The sequence below is a fragment of the Rhinolophus sinicus genome, chromosome 4, assembly GCF_057876585.1.
Source record: "Rhinolophus sinicus isolate RSI-liver-muscle chromosome 4, RSI-T2T, whole genome shotgun sequence".
NCBI lineage: Eukaryota > Metazoa > Chordata > Mammalia > Chiroptera > Rhinolophidae > Rhinolophus > Rhinolophus sinicus.
The window spans coordinates 115,423,580-115,450,387 of NC_142504.1; the positions used below are offsets into that span (position 1 = coordinate 115,423,580).

Consider the following 26,808-nt stretch of genomic DNA (forward strand, 5'->3'; position numbering starts at 1 on the left):
GGGAAGCCCAAGCCTCCTTAGCTTCCTGACAAGGGCGTTGACGATTTAAGGTCTCCAGCCTGCCCTGAGAGATCACTTATATCGAACAGCAGATGAAAAGCCAGTGCAGATGTAATTTATCGTCGGCGTTTCCTTCTAAAGAATAATTGTGGAGACTTGGCTGGATCAATAATATGGATTTTTGTTGTTAGGTCTTGTAGTCTGCACCATAATGAGAGGTAGGGGACAGTGGCTGTTTTCTAATAGAAAATAAAGGATTGGTTTCCGTGTCTTTCTACATTGGAATGCAAAATGGCACACTTGAAACTAATTCAGGTTGTTAAGAAAAGTGTCCTATTATATCTCTGCTATCATATTACTGTGGCATGCAAAATGAACCCCCTTTATATGGAATGAAATATTACATTTAGTTTGTTTCTTAATTTTTGTGTGTGAGAAATACTCTATTGCCCACTATCCAACCCTAACCCCATCTCCTCAAAAAAAAAAAAAAAAAAAGTAAGTGAAAATTGAATTTAGAATGACAAACAAATCAAGCCACCAAGGTAAATATGACATACAATACATTGCAGACTAACATCCTAAATAATATCCTACACATCATAAAATCAAGGTCACTAATGTATCTAGAACCAAATCACATGGAAAAGTAACAATTTTGTCTTTGTGCCTACATATACCTTAAAGTAGGAGAGGGGATAAAACTTAATATATACATGCAGAATATATACCTGTGGAGACTATACATCTCATGAGTTTTTTATGTGTATGGATGTTTTATTTTATAAGAAAGAGGTCACAAAGAAGTTCATCAGGGGAGAAAGGAATATAGTCCTCTGGAATCCCAGATGTAGAATACTCTTTCCTTATCGGCAATGTTGCTGGTTGGATGGCACAGCATTTCCACTGTCACACACATCCAAAGACGTGTGCATGCGTGCTCTTGTGTGTGCGTGCGTGTGAATTGGGCTTAATGCCCACGGAACGGTGGTGATGATGAAATCGTAGGAACAATTCTGCCTCAATAAAGAATAATATGTTAATATTAACGAGCAAATTTTCTTTTGGGATTTTAAAAAAAGTCTACGTTCAGTGTTATTTAATTGGTAATGCAGCTAGTTAGATTTATATTCCTAATTGATTAAATAATTAAATGAGTGATTATAATTTAACTTTCTTCTTCACAGCCCATCTACCTACCCTTTTTTTATATATTGAAATACTGATGTCAAGGAATAAACTTAACCCCAAAATATGAAAGTAAAGATAGGAAAAATGTTTAAATTCAGCTTTATTTTGTAAATGCTAATAATGAACATTTTAGCATACCATTGTGAAATAAGATGAAACATAATTTGGTTGAAATTCCCTTTATTGATACATGTCCCAGTTTACAAAAGCTAGTGCTGCTATTAAACAAAGGAAAGACTCTTTGATTATCGAAGTTATTCTGACTTCTAAGTGCGATTTTTTTCTAACCTTAAAAAGGCAATTACCATTTCCAAGACAACTGAAGCTAAATTTGGTTGTGATACACCAAAATGTTTTAGAACAAAGCAGGCTGACTCAGATGAAACCAGTGAAAGACTTGTTGCATTAAATGTCTAAATGAGGGTAAAGTAGATAAAAGATAGATACAGATGATTTATTTTCTTTTTGGTAAAGTATTTTACAATCTCACTGAATCTCTCCAAGGTTAGCATTTTTATTCTCTTGCCCTTCTTCGTGAGCTTTTTGGGGTACACGGCCTGGCTTGCCACACTTACTGCGTAAATGCTGCGGTGGAAAGATAGATTGCATTTATAAACTGAGAGGCAACATGTTAGCTTGTCTAAAAGTGCGTAAAGAAAGAAAGAGCATTTACACACTTTGAACAACTACTACGTCTGCCAAATGTGTCTCTAATTGTCGCAGGAGGCTTTGAGTGCACAGTCACGTTCAAGGTGAATGGTCGGAGCTGTGGACGGTTTCCTGAGCAATCCCCAGACTTCCTTTCTTGGGCCCTGAAAGTTTGAAAACCACTGAACTGCTAGTGGTATTGAGTGTGTAGATTTTGTTGTTACTTGGCATCTTCAGTACGTTCAAGGAAAGTATTTAATTCGTTTTATTAAGTAGGAAGTTATTAAAGGAGACCCCAGTGGAATCAGGTAAAACCAATTCAGTATCCTTCAGATGTGAGAGAATTCAATATGTTTTATTTAAGCAGAATCATAGATACTGTATATTAACTATTCCAAGCAATCTTTACTCAGCTCAGAAAGGCCAGATGTATGGGAATTGTAAAAAATCAGGATATGCATAAAAACTGTTCAAGTGCATAAAGCAGCCCCATCTGGAAGACATCTACCAGAAATGAAGTTGTACAAAACCATTCCATTGATAATAAAGCTAATTTTTATGGGTCTGACAAGTATGTAATTATGTTCAGTGGTGCTTTTCAGATTTTATCACAGTCAATAAACCGCAGTGGTAATTTCATTCCCATTTGACATATTTACATGGAAACATTTGATTGGAGGAATTAGTAACCCTGAAAGCCTTGATAGATATGTTTTAATGATCTGTGACCTGCGCAGTCCCTCATCTGTTTATTGTTGCAACAGGCGAGAAGTCATTCCTGTGCGACCTCTGTGGCTTTGCTGGCGGGACCCGGCACGCCCTCACCAAGCACCGGCGGCAGCACACAGGTCAGTGCCAGCCTGCGGGGCCCCGGTGGGCACCCGGTGTCCGCCGTGGATCCTGGGTGGCGCACCTTCTCAGTCTTTGGAAAACCCATGGACTTGAGGATCACTCAGAACTGTTTAAATAACATAAAATGTCAATTCCTCTATTTTCCTGTCTTTCAAAAGCAGGCCTGCTGCATGTTTTACAGATCAGGTGTGCCCTGTAAATTCATATTAAATAGGAGGGAAAGATTTTGGCCTCCAAAGCACCCGTGTACCAGGCTCTTTGTAGGCCAGACTGTGCCTTGGAGTTTGTGGGTGAACCTGGGTCCATGTTCCTCTCAGCTCTGCGTCCCTCTCTGTCAGCATCCTCGCACTTCCTTTCCTGTCCAGCTCCTTCCTCCTTAGCAACAGCCCTCCCTTCCCATCTATCTCTCGGCCCCCCTAACTACCCAGCCCTCTAGAACAGCAACCCCTCCACCAGTGTAACGAGTGCCTGTGCTTTGAGGTCATGGCCTTTTCAGCTATTTTTGCTGTTGAGAGTGGATGGCTCTGAAGAGGGCGACATGAGCAGATGCGGACAGTGAAGGGGATTTTAGTTTTCACGATGTATGTTCTCGGTGACTCAACGAAATGCAATGGATGCCTTGGTTAGGAACACTTAAGGATGAAAAGTTTTAAACACTTGTTAAAATTGTTTATGTACTTGGCAAGAGGTCCTATAGTAATTATCTTAATAATTCTAACTTACAGGTGCCTGGCACTGTGCTGTTAAGGCTTGTCTCTTCTAATTATCAATAGAACCACTTTTGACTCTCAGAAGGGGTCTAGTTTAGATGATAGATCACGTGGTGACACAATTTGTACCTAAATGTTGGACTTTCTTTGGGTACCATGAGAAAGGCTGAGTTTGCCAGTTACACTCAAAATGACAAGAAATTAAGATACATGAAATACCTTGTTTATGGTACATTTTGATTCTTGACATGTTATATGTAGGAATTAGCTATAGGTAGTTTTAATGCCCATTATGGTACTTGTAAGGTCAGTGAAAACTATTGCTAGCCGTTGCTTTTAGAGCTTGAGCTATATGATTCAAATTTCCATATGGAATAAGAGTTAGTACCAAGTCAAAGAAATTCCTGATGTTTAGCATAACGTTGGGAACACAAACTTTATAAACATAAATGTCCATGTTAAGTTTATAGTAGCAACTCTGTGATCGCATTTTGTAATCCAGCAATTTAAAGATTCAGTTAAGGGACAGCAGAAGGAGCCAGGATGGCGGTCATCCTTGGCAGCTGTCTTGGAGAAGCTGGAACTATGTGTGTGGTCAAGCATATTCGTGCGGGATGTGTTATTCTTAACATGTTCAGTTTACTGATGCCCGATTGTTGCCTTCTCATGTCATTGCCACTCACCTGGTCACACCTGGTGTGGCCCTGGGGGCCAGGAGACCCTGCTGCGTGCCATCCATGCCAGCGTGGCAGCGTTCCCTCTTGTCACCGCAGTGGGGTCGGTGATGCTGTGATCACAGCATTTATGGTCATCGATCACGGAGCCTGCATCGAGCAGGCACAACTTTATATTTTATGTCAGGTCCACATGCTCCTTATTACTTTGCTATTAACTTTATACCATATAGGACAATGTCTCACAGACAGAGGCATCTGTCTTTTTGGCATTTATCTGCCACTGTGGCACAAATCAAACATGATTCGTTCATACCAAAGTCAGTTCTTAAGACTGTTCACTGCACCCAAACAGCTTCGTGCAGCTCAGCCTCGCCTCTTAGCTTTTATCCTGGATTGAGGAAATTGAAGCAGCACACGGCTTGTTGCTTTCAAGGCCAGTATTGTGCGGTGCATTTGAAATCTGCGTTTCTCTGCTGCATTCCTTTTTGACGTGGTTTACCTTTTTACCACAGAGTGCCCACGCAAATTACAATCAGCTTGGAAAGAGATAGGTATCAAAAGTGTTCCAAATGGCGTGAGTAATTCCCCGCTGCCATGCAGACTGTCTGGAGGGCTGACAGAGAACTTCTTCCCTTCCAGATTTGCTTTTATCACCTGTCAGAGACCCTTGATTCAAGGGCACAGGGGCAAATCCTCACGTGTGATTGGAGAGCCTTGGTCAGCTTAATAACCACCAGCCTGCCCAGAGGAATGCAAGTGGGCGTCTCGGTGGGAAGTGCTCAGTCTGTCTGACAGACTGTTGACACACAAAAGGCACCCTCTGTCGATAGCCATTCTGGGGTCCCTCCTCCTTTCCTTTACTGTATCAGAGGTACTGAAGGGACAGAATATTCCCTCACGGTCATTTTGGCCAAGATTGTTGCTTGGAAGGGGAAGTATGAAGATCGATACAGTTTATACTAATATGTACCGTTAAGTCATATTCAGGAAGAAGGGGATGGTTGTATCCAGGTAGCCCTGCTGACTGACCGGGGTAGTTCATGTCTCACTTACGGATGTATGAGCGTCCTTCTGGCTTTAGAATGACCAGGGATTCAGGACTGTTCCCAATGCACCGAATCAATTCCATCAGTCCACCTAGAAGTTTCCCTAACAGGTGTGCACACCTCTCCAAAGAGCGCCTCTCATTTCAAGCGTTAACAAATATTAGTAAACTACAGTTCCCATGTGTAAGATTTTCTTTCAAATTTTAAAGTCAAGTTGAGTTTATTTTTTTGGCTGTATATTGAGGCTAACAAACAAGAAAGTACTTCTGTATTTCTAAAGTGTATTTTCCTGAAGAAATTATCATTTCTGGATTAAAAAAAATAACTGATCAACATATTCAAACAATATTGTTGCACATGCAACAAAATTAAGGCGTGATTAACTAGCTGTTGTGTACAGACTTGAATACCTGGTTTGTATAAACAGACGTGAGGTCCTTCCCCGCTAGGAGCCTAGTTGTGCTCAAGCAGCCCATTGCTTAGTGGTCACTACACAGTGTCTTGTGTAGCACATTTTGTTACATTATACTTTGTCAGCCTGTGTATAATTCAAAATTTCTTAATATTACACAATTTAAAGTGTTATCAAGTTAAATATGAAATGACAATTTATAGTTTATTACAGTATCATGCTAGCTTAATATGAACTTCAAGTTAATAGAATTATGGAGAATGTAAATGACGTTATTCTTTAAAAGTGTTATTTTTAAGTTTAATTTGTATGACATAAAAATGCCACAAAGTTTAGTGAAATAAACTACATTTACCATGTTTTTTAAGTATTTATGTTAAAACTCCAAACCAAGAGAATTAGCTTTGAAAAGCTTAAATGACCTTTAATTTAAACCATTGACTCAGACAATGAGTCCCTGAGGTCACCTTGTTACCCCCTTGAATCCTGTCATATCCATGAAAAATGGATACAGGTGTGTACCAAGGCTTGTAGAATAAACAAGTCAGCAATGAGTTATGATGCCAACACATTTTCAAACACTTAGATTCAGTGAAATAGGAAACATCAGAATGTATTTGTGAATTTGCTTAATTAAAAAAAAAATCTTTAAATTTTTTGACCACTTAGATTCATTATATTAAAAGTGGGAGATTTATGCTACCTAACTTGAAGTCTTATTATATAGCTACAATAATCATGACAGTATTTTATTGACATAAAGATAGATCAATGGAACAGCATAGATTATGCATGTATTCGTGAATTGTTTTGGACCATAAGTACAATATTTAGAGATAAATCTAACAAAGGATATGCAAAACCTACATTGGCAACTTCAAAGTACTGCCAAGAGAAATTACAGAAGACCTACATAAAGCGATGTACCATCTTCATGGATTGGAAGACTCAGTGTTGTTAAGATTTCACTTCTCACATTGATCATTTCGAATCCCCTCAGACTTTTTTTTTTAAGAAATTGATGAGCTGAGTTTAAAGTTCATATGAAAATACAATGGTTGAAATAGTCAAAGGAGTTTGAGAAAGATGAATAATCTTGAGGACTTACGTTGCCTAACTTCATGATTTATTCTAAAGCTACAGTCGTCAAGTCATCCTGGTATCATCAAGGTGGACAGATGCATCAGTGGAATTAAGCAGAGATTACAGCTACATGGTCGATGTATTTTTCACAAAGGAGCGAAAGTAGTTTAATCTTTTCCATCTATAGTGCTGGAACAATTGGCTGTCCATATGCAGTAAAAATTACTTTTGTTTCATATATCATACCATGTAGAAAAAGTAACAATATGATCATAATCTAAGAATAAAACTTTATATAAATTCTAGAAGAAAATTTAGGAGAAAAATCTTTGTGACCATAGATTATCAAAGATTTCTTAGATATCAGAGCAAAAGCCTGATTCATAAAAGAACTAAATCATACTTGAAAAATGATACACTGATAAATTGAAAACTTCATAAATACGTTCTCCTCTTCAAAAGACTCTGTGTGAAGAGGATGAAAAGACAAACCACACATGGGAAAATATGTGTAAATCACAAATCTTTTAGAGGATCTGTGTTTATAATACATAAAGAACTCTCAAAACACAATTGTAAGGAAACAAATAACCAATTAAAAAAGGGTCAAAAGATTTGGATAGGTGCCTCACCAAAGAATGTGTTTGGCAAATACGTGCATGAAAAGATCTCAGCACGTAAGAGAAATACTGGTTCAGAGCACTGGCCACAGCATGAGTCTGTGATGAGGTGGATGGAGCAAAGGGGGCTCTCATACCCACGTGGCAGGAATGGGACATGGTCGAGCCGCATCAGAAAGCAGCTTGGCAGTGTCTCACAAATCAGTGTACCTACCATGTGACCCAGCCATCCCACTCCCACGAACCCGAGAGAAAAGGAAATGCACACCCAAGCAAAGACTTGCACACGAAGGTTCGTAGCAGCTCTGTTGGTAATACCCCAAAGTGAAAACGACTCAAATGCCCTTCAGTGGATGAATGGATAAACAAACCGTGGTCCCTTCATGTAATGGAGTTCTACTCAGCAATAAAAATAAATGAGCTGTTTACTCCAGGAGCAACATAAGTTGAGTCACAAAATGATGCTGTGGGAAAGGCCAAACTGAGAGAGCCCATACTGTAGGCCTCCATTATGTCAGCTTCTGGAGAGTGCCAATTGATACCAAGTGCCAGAAAGCAGATGAGTGTGGAACGGGCAGGAGAGAGAAAGGGGCACAAGGAAACTTTGGGGGTTCGTGATTGTGTTTGTTACCTTGACTGTGGTAGTACCAGTAGTGTCGTTCTGCCTCGTATGTCAGTCGACACAGACAAGGCAAGTTAGTGAAATAACGAATATTTTTCATCCAGGTAAATATTTTTCATCAATCTTTTCACCCAGATAAGTGCTGTACTTTTGTTTCTGTTTTCCATCTGAACTGTTCTTTGTCTCTGGTGTGCACTTAAAAGGCTCTTCATTGAATCTGATGAACAGATCAATTCTTGTAGTGAACATGGGAGTTTTCAGACATGCTTACATATGGATGTATATGTTTCCAGGACGTAGAATATTCCTGTGTCAAATTGGAAGAAATTGCGCTATTTTCCTTTAGCCTTATGCAACAACGTGTACAATATGAAGATCCTATACTGTCTCTTAAACAAAAGCAAAACCTGCCGTCATCATGAAAGTGACTTTTTGTGTAAGTCAGTTCAGTACGTTTGAGTTGTCTGTAGCGATTTAAGTGACTTCACCAGCAGTTAAGAAACTGAGAACAGAGTTATTCAAGCTGACCCTGTGTGACCACTCACTGGGGTGTTGTAGCTGGTATTTATTTTAAGTACGAATGGCTAAAAGAGTCAGAAATCCCACTCAACTCCCCAGATTCTTACATGCTTTGTATATGGTCTTCTTTTTACAAGAATAAATGAAATATTTCCTGTTAGCATCTTTTAAAGAATATCTTTATGTTAAATCCACTAACTATGCGAAACTCTTGATTATCTGTGTAAACTGTTGGCTTTTCTTTTACCTGGAGGTGAGACTTGGAGGAGAGCCATTTGTGTGCTCCTTCTTTCATCTTTGTGAGAGAAGACTCCACAGTATCAGTGTTTAGGCAGTCCTGTCATAATCGTGATACAACAGCGGGTCGCGGAGCGTCCTGCCATGTGCTGTACAAATGCTGTGTCTTTGGTCCCCACACCCACCCTGCTTGTTTGGTGGTCACCTTCCTGATCTTGATCAGGGGTTAACAGGTGGGGAGCGTTTACAGCCAAACCCGGCTGGGATGAAAGTCCCTCTGGCTTCTTCTGTTTCTGCTGCAGTGACAGATAAAATGCCACCACATGAGATGTGTATGCATCCAGTTAAATGTTACTGCAGTTACGGGTCAGGCCATCTAAATGGACCCAGAGAATGTAGAACAGATGTCTAAATGTTCTGATTTTCAGAACCAACAGTTTCCTTGCTAGCTGGATGATGTAGAGTAACTTTAAACTAAGATATTTCATCCTTCATTTTCTACATAAGTCTGTATACTTATACAACTATTATAAAAGCATCAGAAATAAGAGGTAACATGTAAAGTTATTGGGCATATGGTAGAGCCCTTGTCAACGGGGGACACATTCCAAGGCCCCCGGGGATACCTGAAACCACAGATAGCACTGAAGCCTACATGTACTATATTTTTTGCTATACATACATACCCCTGACAAAGTTTGATTTATAAATTTGGCCCAGTAAGAGATTAAACAACACTAATAATAAAATAGAACAATTATGACAATATACTATATTTAAGTCATGTGAGTATGGTCTCTCTCCCTCAAAATATCTGACTGTGCTGTGCTCACCCTTCTCGTGATGCTGTGAGTTGATACAACACCTAGGAGATGAGAGGACGCGAGGTGACAGACGCAGGCACTGTGACGGTGTTAGGCTCCTGTCCACCTTCTGATGATACCTCCGAAGGAAGATCATCTGCTTCGGGTGATCCTGTGTCACCCTCCCAGGACGGCGTCCATGGTTGGACATCAGGAGCAGACGATGGCGATGGTTGGGGAAATTTAATAGTTTTGGATCACGGTTGACTGCGGGTAACTTAAATCTTGGCAAGTGAAATGGCAGCTATGTGGGGGCGGTGATACTGTTTGTAAAATTAATGCATCCTCTGTAAAATTTCTAGGAACCATTTCTTTTGAGAAGAGTATTACTGATATGATATGATAACTTTTTGGAGGACGAGGTTGTGAGGTTTTCTCTAGTTCATCGCTGTCCAATAGGCATAAATGTGAGTTACCTGTGTCATTTTTAGTTTCCTGGCAACCACATTAGAAAAAGGGAAAAGTAACAGGTGAAATGATCTTTTAAGTAGTTAATTTAACCAAATACATCCAAATTATCATTTCAGTGATAGCAATATAACATTATTAGCAATGTTTTATTCTCTTTTTGTTCTAGAATTTTGAAATTGGGGTGTATTTTATACTTTTAGCACATCTCTATTCAGAAGCTAAGTTTGCATTTGAAATCCATGATATCTATATTTACACTTGATGAAATTTACACTTCAAACAATAGATTCACATTCCCAAGCTATTCCAAACAAACTTAACATTCTTTCAATAGGTGAATCCAGTGTCATTTTTAAATCGAAATTTGCATTAATTAAAATTAAATAGCCACGTTTCAAGTGCTCACCAGCCAATTAGTTAGTGGAATTAAAAACTGATAAGACTCCATGATTTCTTTGACCATGTAAGAAAGAGGGGTGGCTAAATGAGAGACAGATGTCAATCAAAAAAGGGCCAGCTAAGAGTCCCGGGCAAGTCCTTGAACCAACTCCTGACTGAAATGTGTGTGTGGATGGATGTGTTATATTTACACAGGGGAGATAAAATTCAAAGTGCTGTTGAAATACTGTTTTAAATGTTTCTTTGAGGCCTCTGTACCTTTTATTCAACTTAGTAAACTGTAATTTCTCTTTCCTTCAAACAGTATTTTAATTGGTATCAATCTATGGCTTTATTGTTTTGTTCATATTTTAAGATTTTAATAAGTTTTATACTATATAGTCAAAGTGTATCTCTGTTAGTGGTTTTTCCATGGTTTTAACCTCATTGAAATTTTATGATGGCTCTTATGTAACATAATTTGTCGAATGACTTCAAATCCAGTGCTAAACCAAAGCTATAATTTATATTCCTGTTGTGTAAGTTACATTTGAACTATATAACGTATGCCATGTGTCTATTCCAACATAGAAGTAAAAATCAGTGAGTGGTATCTTCTCTGAGAATAAATATTTAAATGTGCCAAATATGTGTAGTCCTTTGAACTATATTCTTAACATTTCGTGGAAATAAGTTTCTCTTTAATCGTCAGTAACAAGTTTAGCCCTTCATTTCCAGATTTTATGATTATTCACGTCCAACACTTCTTGATACATTACAGGAGAAAAGCCTTTCAAATGTGACGAGTGTAACTTTGCCTCCACAACCCAGTCTCATCTGACTCGGCATAAGCGGGTGCACACGGGAGAGAAGCCCTACAGATGCCCGTGGTGTGACTACAGGTAATGAACGCCTATCATGAGGCCCACAGGTCACGTGGTCAGCACGAGGGGTCCACATCCTGTTACATGCACCACTAAAGAACAGGGTTTCTGATCAACATGAAGTAGCACAATTTAAAGCATCATTCACTTACTAAGTTGGGAATGTATTTCACTACCTAATTTTAGCGACTGTTTTTAAAATTGTAAAGTTCTTTTTCATTGTTTACTGTCTTAACGTTTAGGTTTTATTATCCTTTGGTACACCTGAATTTCAAGTGGTTTTATTTCTTTGCCAAAGTAAGGAACCATTCCAATTAATGACTCAACGCGCATGGCCTCTTACCTATTGAGTGAAGCACTCATTTAGGCAGTGAAGACAGTATTAGGAATGTTTCCTGCCTTTAAGCGTATTGTAGTGTAACAGGTGACGTGTAACATTCATAAATCGCTATAATACAGATTTCAGTGGGTAAATGAAAAAGCCAGGGGAGTGTATAGAGAAGGGACAAGTTCAGCCAGCATGATGTCCTCGCAGAGAGAGCATGTCCGCCATGGCTTACAAGGGGGGACACCTCAGACAAGGCGTGTTCTAGAAGCTGCGGGAGGTGACGGTACAGTGCAGCACATTCGTGCTCAGAGCGTGTTGGAGGTCGTGTGCGCTCAGCCCGCTCACCGAGGTCACTGAGCAGTGGCTTAGTGACGTCTGCACAGCGGCAGCAAGCATGGCTGCAGAGAAGCGAGAGACCTCAGGCAGTGGAGTGATCCTGCTTTAGTGCATGCCAAGGCGTGGAGAGGGCAGCGAGGAGCGTACGCTGGGGCTCCAGGGTGCACCTGGAGTGAGCGTCGGCGCTCACGAGGTGGCCCGGCACACGGTCTGCGGCAGCCGAGTGACCTCTGTCTCAGCACCTCCACCAGCAAACTGGGGGGCCCGCATCCGAGCGTGACAGCCTCCTTCTCACTGCAGCTGAAGCTCTCATGTGCCTGTCCCACGTGACGGAGAAGGGTTCTGTCAATATAGCCTGTCTTTGTTGGATCTTAGCATGTATACCTTAAACCGAAAGCCCTCTTTAAACAACAGGTTTTTGTATTCCTCTGGATGTAGCCCGTGCATTCAGTAAATATATTGCCATAATCTCTATTATTATCCTCATTATTGCATTAAGCTTTATTTTAGAGGTCATCTAATAGTACAGAGATATTACAGATATATTTCATTCATTAATTATTCATTCTTTCAACGTTTTATGAGTTCTGTCTTTGCTTAACACCAGGTTGGTGTTTCCTGGTGAAATGGTGAGCCTGTTAGGCAGGTACAGAAACTCGAAGGTGCTGATAATATGAGTTCTTTCAGAAATAAACATTATTAAATGCTCTGTTTTCCTTATTAAAGAGGTCATATTATGCAGTTGCCTTCCCTGTAAAACACAAAAAGGAAATTAGGATATTACAAAAATATCCCTTAATTATCACGCTTAGCTGTGAGGATTATATCCTTTCAATCTGTACTCTATGCATAAGGTTTGAGTTGTCTTGGGTTTTTTTGTTTCTTTCATTATAAATCTTGTACTTTACACTTAAATTGTAACTGGCTTTCTGTTTCATTAATCTTGTGTATTATGTTTTTCACACTGTTATTTTTAAATAGCGGAACTATTATTTCAAACAAGATCATATACAAACTCCATATATAAAATAGATAAAAGTGTATCTACCTCTTACAAGTAGAGTCCATAGTTAAAATCTGTAATATTATAACATTAAAAATATCATAGAAGACTGTTTTGACAAGCAAACATTTTTCAAATGGGGGAGGTACTGATAACGGTGGCGGATGTTTTCCAGTCTCTTCTCTCCTCTCGTTCTGGCGTGAGCTCTCTGCAGGAGGGTGCAGGCTAGAGCTCCGGCTCCAGGAGGAGCTGGCCACACTCCCTGAGCTCACTTACCCTCTTGGAGGCGCCACCTCCTGGACTGTAGAAATGGGTGACTGGTGTCCCCTCAGCCTTACAGGCCCATTGTTTAGATTACATGAGGACACATTGTAATCCCAGAGTCTGGCCCATTCATTCAGCCCTCGTTTTCATCTCTCTGCGGGTCTCTACATCATTACAGGTTGTACATCACCTTACACTCTCAAGATGCTGTTCAGTGAGGTGATACAAGAGTTTGTGTCCTGAAGGTTTTCAGTGTGTTAAAATGTACTTATAATATGTGCCATGATGAATTTCTTTTAGTTGTTAAAATACATCAAATCTAAAATCAACTATTGGGTAATTACTGAAATACCTTAGTTTCAAAACAACTGGTTTGAAAACTACTCTTCTCCAATATAATTTTAATACTTGGATGGCCATGAGTTAGATTGGTAAGCAATAATCACTTTATTGCATTTTTAGACATTTTAGGCCATTTTCAGATTTTTACTCTGAAAATACTTATTCCTAAATCTTTGTGCAGATCCATGATTTTATTTTATTTTTTGAAGAAATCCTAGAAGTATGACTTAAGGCTTTTAATAGTATTACTACAGAGGTTGGGATTTGAATTTTGTTTCTCTGGTCAGATACATTTTGCTAGTCTTTCTATGCATAAATGTATTTCAAACTACTTCAAGTTTCCTTGGTTTGAAATTGTTACACTTGTGCTATGGTTGAGACTGTGTTACTTGTCCCCTATTCAAGTTCTCTCCCTGAATTAGCGTCCCTTCCATTTAGAAGTGCTTTTGAGGCAGCTGGATCTCGTCTCTATTATAAGTCTGTCAGGGACTGCCGTGGAAAGGACCTTGTATGCCTCAGAATATTGTCCCTGTACTATGAATTAGTACTCAGGACATTTAAATCTAGTGATAGCCACCACATTTCCTTTTGAAATGCTTAAAGTCCTTGATAAAGGGTGATTTTGTCTTTATTTAAAACTTGTTAACAATTTGATTATTATTGAAAGTAAATAGTTTGAACATTTTCTGTTCATATGACAGTTTTGTCTTTCTGTGTACATGTGGTTAGGTCTGTTTTCACTAGTGAACAAAAGACAACTTAACCTTGACCAGGAGTACAGAAAACTGGCAAATCTATGAGCACTCCTGAAATTAGGGACTATGAACGAAATGTGGAGTTTACAACAGATACCTTTGTTTTCTTGTTGATGAGCAAAATATTTAAATATGAGCAGATAGTTAAGTTCTAAATGATTGGTTGCACAGCATAACAGAATGCTTGCCATACCAACCTCACAGAAACAAAGAAAATATCTCCTTTCACAGGATAAAATAAATCTGAGTATGTATGATTTCTATAAAACAAAAATATCTATAAGATGATCACATGTTTCCTAAGAAGATAAGTTCATATTTGTGTTATTGGTATCTTTTCATAATATTTTATTGTGTAAAATATTTAAATAACTTTTTTCCCATTTAGATTATTATTTGTTTAATATAGCTACATAAGAATTATTCCTGTAGAGTATTCCTATCTTAGCCATTATTAGCACTTATTTGCAGGCTAGATACCATCATTAGAAATAGCAGTATTATTTAAATTTCATTTGAACATATATTTTTCATTTTATAAATTGAACATTAGTGGGGAAATACTAGTAGTAATAATTATTCATGAAAAATATGAATATAGATTTGTTTACAAAAGAATTTTATAATTGGTCTTTTGAACCTGGGGCTATTTTTCAAGTTTGCATTATTAATTTAGGCAATGACATTTCATTCTATTTAGATGTAAACATGTACCCCTTTCCAAAGCTTTTACTGTCTAAAATATCCAAAAGTCTAATCCATTACAAGTCAGTATATTTCATCATTACTCCAAAATTTTTTCACCATTAATTGCTATTCATTATAATTTCAGAGCATAAATTTAGATTCATAGCACACTGTCCTATGCTATTATTTATGCAGCAAATTCTTTAGATCTGTTTCTCTATTAAAATGGAAACAATCTAACATTTTCTATATTTTTATTTCCCTTTGTTATGTATTATCACTTCTACATTAATGAGAAATAGAAGTGCCTTTAATATGTTGTTTTAAGTAGCCCTCCCAGTCATGTAAATCCTGTTTCCCCGTAGAGTCTGTGAACATCAGCGCACACACTTCCCTGACGGCAGGCTTTCACATGGGAGGGGGTGGGTGGGATTGGGCTTGCTTTTACGTGAAACGTCTTCTCATTGCCTTCCGTTTTTTATTTAGGATTTATGGGGGAAATTCAATAAATGCATATTAAACAGTAAACCACTGAGAAGTCATGAAAAGTAACAGAAAATACTGCTTGCAGTATTAAAAATATTAAGGGTAATCCTGTGTTGCACTTTAAATGTCACTTTGTAAGTTAAAGAAAACTAAAATTTCTAGCCAAACTCTGGCAGTTTGTTCATTTGTTCATTGCATCCCTATTATTGATCTTAGCATAACGTCGTGTTCTTTAAGATGCTTTGGCCAGACTTTTCCTCAACTGCATAATTGCCTTAGGACTTCCACCTTACACTCTTTCCAAACAATTTCTTTTTACTGTTCTACTTTTCATTTTGTTCACTATTTTTATCCTTCTTTTAATCACGTGGAATTATAATAGAAATTCCGGATAGAAATATATCATAGAGCTGAGGAATATAATCTATAATTCTTCCTCCTATTAAAGATTTACTCCATTGTTTTGCTAAACTTGTAAGCAATACACTTTGATTTTTTTTTTTTCCCCCACTTGATGGTTTACTTAGCTCTTGGCCAGGGTGTAGCATAGAAGTCATTAATACAGTCGGTTTTGATCTCAAGAAGAATTTTCTTTCCTTTTTGGGTGTGGGGGAGGCTAAGAAAATTGATGTAACGTTTACCCCAGATAGTGGTATCCAGCTAGAAATTTGCACTTCATGATACTTTCTAAGACCTCTCTTATTACTTACCTAAATATTTCTTTAGTGCTTTTTAATCGAATTCAATAAGTTTTCACACATATGAGTGGCGTAAATATACTCCGCTGTAGGTCACAACCATTTGAGCGTGTGTGTGTGTGTGTGTGTGTGTGTGTGTGTTTGTGTATCCTAAACAATGTTTGTCAAAAATACTTTTAATTGAATCCTGTCTTAACTTTGCATGATGCTGGAAGCATTTTGGGGGTAGTTTTAAGATGTAATGACAAAAAAATCGTACCTGTAATAATTTGTATTTCCCCTTAAAAAGTTTGTATTAATTTCTCAAACACATTATTTTTATAAAGTGTCTGTTACGAAGTTTTTTTCAGGTCTTACATAGATAATACGCATTTTCATACAATTTTACTATGTAAACATTTTATGTGTGTTATGCATGATTAAATAAGGCGACCCTTTCTCGGCATTGTGGCTTTTAGAATTCAGTGTACTGTGGGGTCCTTGTTCCTGCCCCCCATTTGTATGGACAGCAGCCTCAGGCCATCACTTTCTTCCTTTGGCTTCCTATGCAGGTTCACAGGGTGTTCCAGGAGAAGCAGTGGACAGGACAAACTTGAATTTGCCCTGAATAGTGAGTGACAAGGAGAGAAAATAGGTGTGTGTCTGTGTACTGGGACCTCACATACACCCGGACAGGGAAGGGAAATCACACACACCAAACGAACAGCGCCATGTCTGTTGCTGAAGAGTCAGAGGTAGCGTTTATTTCTTTTGGGTGATTTTGAAGTTTTTAAAGAATAATGACACCCCATAAAAGTAATCAAATGAAAGTATCTGGTATTAATATTAGATATGCTTTATATTTAAAGCAATTTGATGCCACAAGCCTAGTTGTATCAGAATAGACTTTAAATCAAACCTTTTTTTGTCAGTGAAATAAGCCAGACAGAGAAAGACTAATACCGCATGATATCATTTATATGGAATCTTAAAAAAAAAAAAAAAAGAGGTTAAACTCAGAAACAGAGAGCAGGAAAGGGGTTTCCAGGGCTGGGCGGCGAGGTAAGGGGGAGGTTTGGGAAAAGGCAAGATTTGCAGTCACAAGATGAATAAGGGCTGAGGGCCTGATGTACAGTGTGGTGATTGTCATTGATAACAATACAAATTTATAATTTATATTACAAAATTCAAATTAGCTGAGAAAGTAGAACTTAAGTGTTCGCTCCAAGAAAAAGATTTAAAAAACCCCCAAAAAACTATTTTTGTCATTTAGAGTACCAGTCAATACTATGTCATTTGTCTTAATTGCATCACTGCTTTATAGTCCACTCTATTGTAACTGCTAATCCAGTGAATGGAGTAAAAAAAATAAATGTACTAGGCTTGAAAGCCTAAATATCCAGTTACTTTCCACACTTTTCTTAGGACGGTGGTGATGCCAAGGCTTTCTTCAAGTTGCAGAGGAGGGTTTCTTCTGGAAGGCGGTGTGTCCGTGTGTCAGGTGTGGAGCGCTGGCTCCTGCTGAATTGTCCCTTCCTGCTTGTGAGTCATACGGTTCAGCTAGCCACAGGTAGAGGTCAGTGTCGTGGCCGCCTTGTGAGGCCCTGTTTGGTGACTGGAAGCAGAAACTCGCTGAAGAAGACTGTTGTGGCAAGGCGAGTCTGGATGCCACCTTGTAGCCGTCCTTCACCTGGAGGGAGCTGTTCTAGAAAGTCCAGCTGGAGTTCTTGAGGGGTCCCTCACTAAATGTCATAATGGTCTGCAGAAATTGAACTCCTTCTGAACCAGTAACTCCTGTTTTCCTCTGATCATTTCATTAGTGAGTTTTATTTTTACTCTCAGTACTTCTAATTGTGGCTTTGATTTGGCTTTGTTATTTTCTGTAATGTTTGTGTCTAATGTTATTTTTTCACACAGTATATTTGACTTATACCTTTCCTTTCTGTCCTGTAACACCCAAGCCCTTAGCCTTTTTAAAATTTGTGTTTCAGCCTGACAGGCAGGCTATGGGCTGATCCAGCGTAAGTATTTATGTCAGGCCTTTAGTTAATGTTGGTAAGTTTTTACCTCACAAAATTCATTTAAAAAGAATCTGTAGACTTGAAAACGAATAGATTCCATAGCATTAAAAATTGCACATTGGTTCAGGTGTCTTTAAAAGGAAAAACAAAGTCTGAGGTAACTCCTTTTGTTTATCAGTATAAGTAAGTTGTTTTGTGTGTTGATGTAACTGAAATAGGCGTTGGGATCACAGATTAATTAGAAGAGCCATTTTGAACACAAAGTGACCATACATTCCCTGTGCTATCTCTTAAAAGTAGAATCTAGATAAACATGTTTATTTAACCTACTTGTTGAATCCCAAATCCAGTCATTATAAAAGGACCAAAGCTATCTTTGGGGATGGCCTTTCTACAAGGAATTGCTATGGACAGTCCCTTGAGTGGTAGTTAGATATATCTGTGTATATTATGTTAGAAAGAAAGGCCTTAGAGATGGAAAAAATAGAAAATATTTTTTTGGGCACTAGTCTCTTGCATAATCAGTTATTCCTCAGACACTAGAGCTATTATCACACAAGAAAACACTTCACTCTGTAACTATCTATATCTCCTCACATTAGACTCTCCTGTAGTGCATGCAGCTTATTAGGAAAAGTCTCATCACCGGGAGAGGCTGGCAACGGTCCACAGAACGTCAGGCGGACGTTACTTCAGTATGTAGCTGGATTTCACCACCTCAGAGTAGGCGTGAGAGAAAATAAGAAAACAGAATAAAGTAGCTTTGAAGTAAATAAAATGTAACCAATTGTCATTATTTCAAGAGAATGCTAAGATACTAGCTATTTCACTGTTTTCAGATCACTTGTTTCAACATATTCTGAAATTGTGCCTCAAGGGCCTGTGAAAATTGTGCAAGAAACAAGGAGAAGGAAAGAACAACTTGGAACCTTTAGGATGTGGGGATGCAGTAGTTTGTATGAGGCACGGAGCTGAGGGCGGTTTGTGTGTCAGCATGTCCCCTACGCGCCGAGCTCCCTTTGACAGATGGAATAGGTGCGGCTTTCGCTGTGGTAGCTAGCACACACCTGGACGCTGGGCTTTCCCTGAAGCATGTGAAAATAAGACGATACCTTTTGTAATCTCACATCTCGGTTTTCTAAATTAAGGGAATGTAGCACAAACTCCTTGCTTTTCCCTATTAATGAGAGGTACTGTATTTGTACCTCAATAGCAAGATGTACCCCTGAATTTTTCCTTGTTTTAGAAAATGATGTTATGTTGTTGTTTACTACAAGTGAGCTATAGTTGAGATAAACTAGAATCTGTTATTTGATAACATAATGTGTAACTTGATATATAACTTTTCCCTACAGGGAATTTTAATCTAATATTATTAATCTTTCCTTTTACCCATTAAACTTGAATTCCTTCCTCATAATTATTTTGACTTGAATCTTGCTAAACAACCCTCGTCCCTCATTTTGTATCTTTTATATCAACTATTATACTGTTTGGGCATCTTTCACTGCGTGAGTTTTGAATGTATGTTGATTAATTTTACTGTCCTTTCCTCAACATGTTTTGTTTCTTCATCTTAATTACAACTTTAAACACATATATGAAATATTATAAAACAAATCAGAATTTTACCATTGAGAGAAAATGTGGTACATTTTTTTGTCTGTGCTTAAATCAATCTCTTGCAGTGAATTGATTGGGGGTAAAAAGTAGTTGACACTTGAATTTGAGAACTTTACTTTGTTCTGAAAACTTCACATCACTTTGATTTTAGTTAAAAGCCAGACTCCACCCCACTTTGCATTCCCGAATTATCCTTTTCGTTTGATTTCACGTTATCTTCCGCCTTCAGCAAGCCTAGGTTCTAGGGCATGCGGGACTGGCTGAGGGCAGCAAACGAGGCCCGGGGGCCGTTTAGTCCTTAGTGGACAGTTTGGGTTCCACCCAAAGGCAGTGGGAGCCCCTGGAGACGTCTAAGCAGACCGACCTATTGACATTGTCCTTTGTGAAGATCACTGATGGGGTGTAAATGATGAGCCAGAGGGGACGGCAGGACATGGAGCTCATCTAAAGGACCATTGCAGGTACAGGCAGAAAACAGTGAGTGCCTGGCCCTAAAGGGACACTGGAGCCAAGGCCTAGAGAGAGACGGTTCTGTGCTTGTTAGGAGGCAGCATGAATGGGCGTGGTGACCAAATGGATGAATTTAGGGGCAGGTGATGAAAAGACACATGCCATCCTTTAAATGCCTCGGCCAGGGCTCCTGTGTGACCACAGTGCCATTCGCCAGGTCCTCGCTCCTGTGGGAAACAGACTCCTTTAGCAAAATGACTGTGAGTGTGTTAGGGACCCCACTTTACCTTTGTCATGTTCAAGCTTTGGAAATGCCCGTGGGCTCTTCAAATGGAATCGTGTCAGTAGATGGACAGGTCAGCACTGATACAGATTGAACTTGAAGGCTTCAGTGTGATTGGCATTTCCCTTGCAATGTATGGAAAATAGGAAAGGCCGAGTGGCAGACAGAGCTGTAGGAGACAGACAAGTAGCCCCCCAGAAATGGAAGGGGCCTCCAGGCAGCAGGCAAGGAGTGTCACCACGTCAGGTGTACCTGCCTCGGTCACCCAGAGGCCCCTGGTTCTCCAGGGAAGACCAGTTTTGGTAACGTGGTAGGAACAGAGGGGAAGAAATGGGGAGAATGTGCGTTGACTGGTCTTGGAGGAAACTTTGTCTTGGAGGCTGCCCTGTGAAAGCACCTGGGGAGATGGCGGGAGCAGGAAGAATGTAGAGGTGGATACACATTGTACTTGTGTTTTGTTTTCCTTAGTTTGTGTTTTACATTTTAAACGCTTATATGCCAGGGTAACACGCCAACTGAAACAGAGAAGTTGAATCCCACATTACAGCCGCTGGCTGGGACAGTGTGTGGAGCATGGGGTGTGTGAAGTGGGCAGGGCGGGGAAGGGGGAGCACTGAGGCCTCTGGGTGAGCCTGGGTGCCTGGGAATCAGCGGCCGTCACTGTTCTCCCCATGGGCGCTGGGGACGGAGAACTGCCACATCTTTCTGTGCCAAGGCCCTGGCAGTGTCGCAGTGTTTGGGGGCAGGACCAGATCTTCCCTCAGTTGTGTCCCAAGTTCCCAAACGAGAGTGTAGAGACTGTGTAAGGTGTTATTCTGCCCTCCCCACCACACCCCCCCACGCATTAGGATTTTATTTGCTTCATAAGAAGAATTTTCACAAATGCTCTGTTACTTTAACTGTTATATGGAATTCAAAAATTTGCCTGGCACGAGGTAACAATTCAGTGTAATCGTTTAAGCAACACTCATTGTAAATGTAATCTTGTAAAATGGGACATCTTTTCCGTGAAAGTTTTTGCTAATGTCTCAAGGTTTTTCTGAGACCAGTAAATCTAACCGGCTACTCTAGTGACAGAAGCCGGTGCAGGCACTCACAGTGGTTTGTTGGGATGACACCTGACTCCCACCGACGTTTACAGCCCATTCAGTTTCCTTTGCTTGCCTTTTCTTTGTTTGACTTATGCCAAGTAAGTATAAATGCGATATAGTTCTCTTTCCAGTCATTGGCTCAGTTGCATTTTTTCTGTCCTGAAACTTCTGTTTGACTGTTTCAGATTGACCCCTCCCGCCTTCAAGTTGCCGTGTTTCTGGAAACGTAACTCTCCGGGAATGGTGCCACCACGAGAAATGCAATAGGAAGGCTCGCATGGGTTTGGAGTCAGTGTGTATATAATATGGAAAGAGAGCGCGAATATATCACTCCTTAGGGTGAGATAGGGCACATGATTTGTTTCCATGAGTTAGGGTGAATTAGAACTGCCGAGTGTCCGTGTCAGTTGTACGCAACCACTAAAAAGTGGGAATAAGTCATACGGAGTGCCCCTCAGCTTGACGTGCTCTTCTTTCTGCGTGCACTAACGTTTTGTGTGCATTTCCTTTGATTCCGTTGGAATTTTGCTGCTTTGTTTCACAGTAAGTTATAGGTACCGCAAGATGGTTATGGCTGCATCTCAAGTTTTGGTTCTAGCTTGGTTTCTAACTTTAAATATGAAAAGCGCATTTCCCTTTACAAATGGCAATAATCGTGTACGTCTCCTCAGAATAGTCGTGTACGTTTGGCATCGTTTCTGGGAGCATAGAAAGGGGGTAGCATGATCACCAAGGGGCGCTGAAGTAGGTTTGTTGTAGCATTGGCTGCACTGTGTTATTAAAATGGTTGAGGCCGCCTCCCTGTCTAGGCTAACAAGGCTTCTTAAGGAAGAGGGCACCCAAAGACCCCGAGTGGGAATGACAGTAATGAGTAAGTGTGTCATTGAGGACGTGTCCTCTCAGGCTCAAGGAGCCGTGCGCCTGCCTCAGGGATGTCTGGACAGTATCAGCACACTTACATATATTTTAATTACATGCTCCTCTTAATTAATGATTTCTGTGTGGCCTTTGAAAAATGTTAAGAGTATAATGATTACACAATTCTGGTCTTACTCGTTGAGCTGTGGGTACTTGTTTTTACCCACGTATGCACACGTACATATCACCTTCCTTGCGTCCATTTTTAACAAAACAATCTTTTAAAACATTGTGCACTCTGATGTAAAAGAGATTCAGAACAAGGTTCCTGTTTTATTTGTAAGGGCTTCTTTTAGTTTAAAAGTGGAATATATGTTTTCTTTAGCTGTAAAAGCACAATCAAGGCAGCATGATAAGTGAGTCCGTGTTGGAAAAGGAAAAGGGATTTTGCCTTCACTCACATGAGCTATAGAAGGAGGAAGCTTTATTGTCCCTGGGAAAGTGATAAGGCAGAGTAATTGTATATTATACTGTCCTGAAACATCTGCCTGAAGACTGCGGGAGCTGCTCATCTATCACGGCCGAGGCCGCGTGTTTTGTCTTCCTGCTTTACCCCGTCCCCACTGCTGGCCTGCACGGAGGTTTTGATAGTGCCTGCGCCGGGGCCGGGCCTCCCATTAATCAGCCCCCTTGTTCAACACTCCAGCTGACATAATTACAACCTGCGCACAGCACTTATTCAAGTCGAGTCCTTGTCACTCGTGGTGCGAAACTACACAGCTCCGATCCCGGAGGAGATTGCCTTATCACACAGAACAAGGGTTCGCAGGAGTCGGAGAGAATAGAAATGGGAAAATGTCTTCCGGGAGTACCATATATTCCTTTAAAATAAGACATTTGAGAGACTTACAAGGGACAAAGGGAAGCATTGTGTGCAGGGACTGAAATGAGGCAGGTATTATTTTTAAATGGGTTATGTGAGCATTTTTGTAAAAATGGACCTGGATTCCTCAATAAATTCAGTGGCCACTCTCGTCATTAGTGACTCTTATTAACTTGTTCTTCAAAAGCAGTCGTAGAAGTTTAGAATTACAAATGATTTAAATGCTCTTTGATAGGACTCCTTTAACAGAATGAGTAAAATACGCATTTTAAACCTACTGAGAAGCAAATGTACTTTAACTCAGAGAGCTTTGGAAGGAGGAGAGTCCCAGGCGGGGAAAGATTCTTTCAAAACACTTCCAAAAACAGGGACGTTCCTGATCTCCTTTGGGACTGTGGCAGGAAACTTGGCAGAGGACCCAGAGAGCACACGTCCTGTCTTCCTGTGGCGCCTGCCCCTGGGTCCTGCCCGGGGGCGGGTTACCAGCCAGCTCCTCTCAGATGCTGGCTGCCAGGGACTTGGCCTCTCCTGCCACTGAGGAAGTATTTCAAGTCTCTGGCGGCCCCTTCTCCGCCCCTGATAGACCAAGAGAGTCTGTGAGCATGTGATTTATGTGCCCAGGTCTGCAAAACTGATAAACTGCGCTTTTACACATGCATGCAGAAACTTGTTGGTGTTTTAAATCTAGCCTTTTTATTTTTCTCTTCAACGTTGTTCGATTGTCCCAAGTAAAACCAGGTTCTGGCCTAGACTGTCAGAAATACTGTGAAACGTATTTTTAGTTCAGTAAAAATTTTACTTATATCACCTTAAATTTGAAAAGCTTTCAACTACGAAAAGCTACAGTAAATTTTCATATATATGTACATGCCCACATATCAGGTACATAAAACTTGATTTGTAAGGTAGCATTTTTTTGTAGCTGACTCACTTCAGTGAGCACCCTGCTTTACATAGTCAGGCCCTGTGTGTGACTGTTTATAGCTTGTGCCCTCCTCGCGTCTCTTACAAATACAGTTGGAATGAGTGTTTGCACTCAGCCGGTGGTCAGAGGCACTTTCTTACAGTTTTGTAGTTAAGTCTTTCATTCATATTCCTGTCCTGGTTTTATAGCATTTCACTTTGCTGAGCTCACTTAGCAAACAGAAAAGAAGAGAGTAAAGCCCATCCTATAAGGGAATGAACACAGAGATGCAGAGTTGGGGTGGGGCTATATTTATTTCAGAGTCCAGTACAAAAAGAGTGGCACCACAGCAGTGAAGAGATTTCTACCAGCAGTTACTGCCAGCCAGACAGAGCTTCCTGGGAGGGAGAGGGCTGTAGAGCTAGTCTGTAAGCTAATTCAACATTCTAACTTTCACAAATCACAAGCTCTGTGATATTGTCAGCTCAGCCTTGAAAAGAATGTTTTTGTGGTTGATAGGTCGGCCGGTAAAGGAAAGTGCATGGTACGGCGAGTTAAGAAAGTTTTTATTGTAAGAGACAAAAGTTCATCTGGCTGAACAAAAGATGGCTGCAGCCCGGGCTGCGTGTCTAAAGGAGACTTGCAGCCCCGAAAGATGGGGTGAGGAGGGTTTTTCAGGGGCAGTGCTGACAGGGTAGCCTTGTTTGAACAGAAAATGTTGACTGCCTGCAAACCAGTAGCTGTTTTGTGGCGTTTTCTGTTATTGCAAGTTTGGCTCTGCCTGCAGGTGCAGGCCAACAGACATTGTGTTGTTTCCTTGCAGACATGGCTCTGTCTGTAAGTCAAGGTCTCAGGGACCTAGCATAAAGTCAAGGTCTCTAACATTCAGAGACCTAACAGTGGTCAAGTAATTTTGACAAACACTGTGTACATCTTACCTTTTTCCCACCTATTTCAGGCTCATAATAAAAAACAGGTTAAAAAGTCACAGGGTTCCTGTTATGAGAAAATAAATGTAATTTTGATTAACTGAAATGTATGAAAGTTAGGCCACCGAAGCCTTTTCTCAAAGCCCTGTAGGTATCATGCTGGACTAATAAGTACGCTGAAATGTTTCTGTTTTGTTAAAGGACACGCAACCATTAATGTCTGCTACACCTTTTGACCTAAGAGAGTGGGCGATTACTCTCTCCAAAGCATATAGTTAAGACATCTGATAACTGCTTAACTGTGCTAAGTTTTCGTTTCAATCATATGAGCGTTTTGCATATTGGCTTAGTGTCAGGTGAGATGGTACAAAGTTGCACTTTTCTCAAAGCAAATTGCTTGTTTCCTCTTTTTCTAGACTAACAACATATCAGTATGTTAAGAAGTGAAACAGTTCATGAATTGTGTTTTTCCTCTTTGGGCTAAAGAAGAAGCGTCAAGGAAGGACAGGTCCAGGTTCTGTAGCGTTTACACCTGCCAGCTGCTCCTCCTCCCCTCATAGGACCTGGAGGACGGGCCACGTCTGGGCACATGTTTACATCACACGCCTGGGGACAAGTTTACATCACGTCTTATCTCTTCACTGCACAAATTGAGTGTGTGAGGGGGTGTATTCTTGAAATGTTAAATTGTAACGAAGTAATTTGGGTTTCTAACAGAGACAGAGTTCAGCGTCACTTCCTACCGTTTCTTCCTTGTGATTTTCTTTGGTCTCCACTAGAGTGGAAGGTGGACTGGAGGTTGTTAGGTTTCAAGCAGGTTACCTTCCTCATTGGCTGTAGATTCCATGAGCAGAGATTTGAGCAGAGAAGGCATTGAAGTGGATGGTGAATCAAAGCTGGGAGCTTCTGTCCATTCTCCTAGGAATAGCAGTAGCACGATAGCAGCATGCAGGTTACGTAAACCCGTCAGAGGCAGTGGATCTATTGGTACGTGTGCACTGCGTAGCTTTTCAAATCAGTCAAGTTAGTAAAGCTTTTTGAATAACATGCAAAGCAAGTAATTTTAGTCCATTATGAATTAATGATGTCACTGAAGGGGGATGTAGTGGCCTAGAAATGACAGGTAGGATTTCTGACTCTGTTTGCAAATGAACTTGTTTAAAGCCCAGCCTTTGGTTATGGTTATTGACATACATGACTTCTCTCTCCTATCAAGTCGTATTCACTTGGAGGACATAACCAGAGTGACTCGTTTGTATGTTTCATTTTACGTAGTACACACTAAATAAATACATGTTGAATAAATTCATTTTGAAAATAATGTCAGTACCTATGAAAGTAGACTTTTGTTGTCACCATAGACTTGCCGTCTGAGCCAAAGCGATAATTAGGCTGCAATCGCTTCTATTCTGAAAGTGCCTCCCGTGGGTCTGAACGGTGGGGCCATGCTGCATGGCTGGGAGAGCGTCAGCTTGGTGTACAGAGGTGCACAGGCCTCTGGGCCATGTGGAGGCCGGCGTGGTGGCTGCCATTCGAGCTTCTCCGTGAGCACCCATCAGTGCTGGCTGCACACGGAGCGTGGCCAGCTGTGCTCGGGCCGCGACAGACATCACGTGGCACCTGGATTCTTAACCCACGCGAGGAGGAGACGGTCAGCGATGCATCGGTCTCCATCCACTCCCGTGCTGACTTACGAGGTCCTTTTTCTTACAAGACACTGCTGTTTTAGCATAGG

General features: G+C 40.3%; 1 protein-coding gene across 1 annotated transcript in view; it reads left to right on the forward strand.

Moving 5' to 3' along the window:
* ZNF407 (zinc finger protein 407) overlaps positions 1-26,808 on the forward strand; it is a 378,271-nt gene that overhangs the window by 217,067 nt on the left and 134,396 nt on the right. The window contains exons 6-7 of the mRNA XM_019715496.3: positions 2,604-2,687; positions 11,051-11,171. Of these exons, the coding sequence (XP_019571055.3) occupies positions 2,604-2,687; positions 11,051-11,171 (205 nt within the window). The remainder of the gene's footprint in view (positions 1-2,603; positions 2,688-11,050; positions 11,172-26,808) is intronic.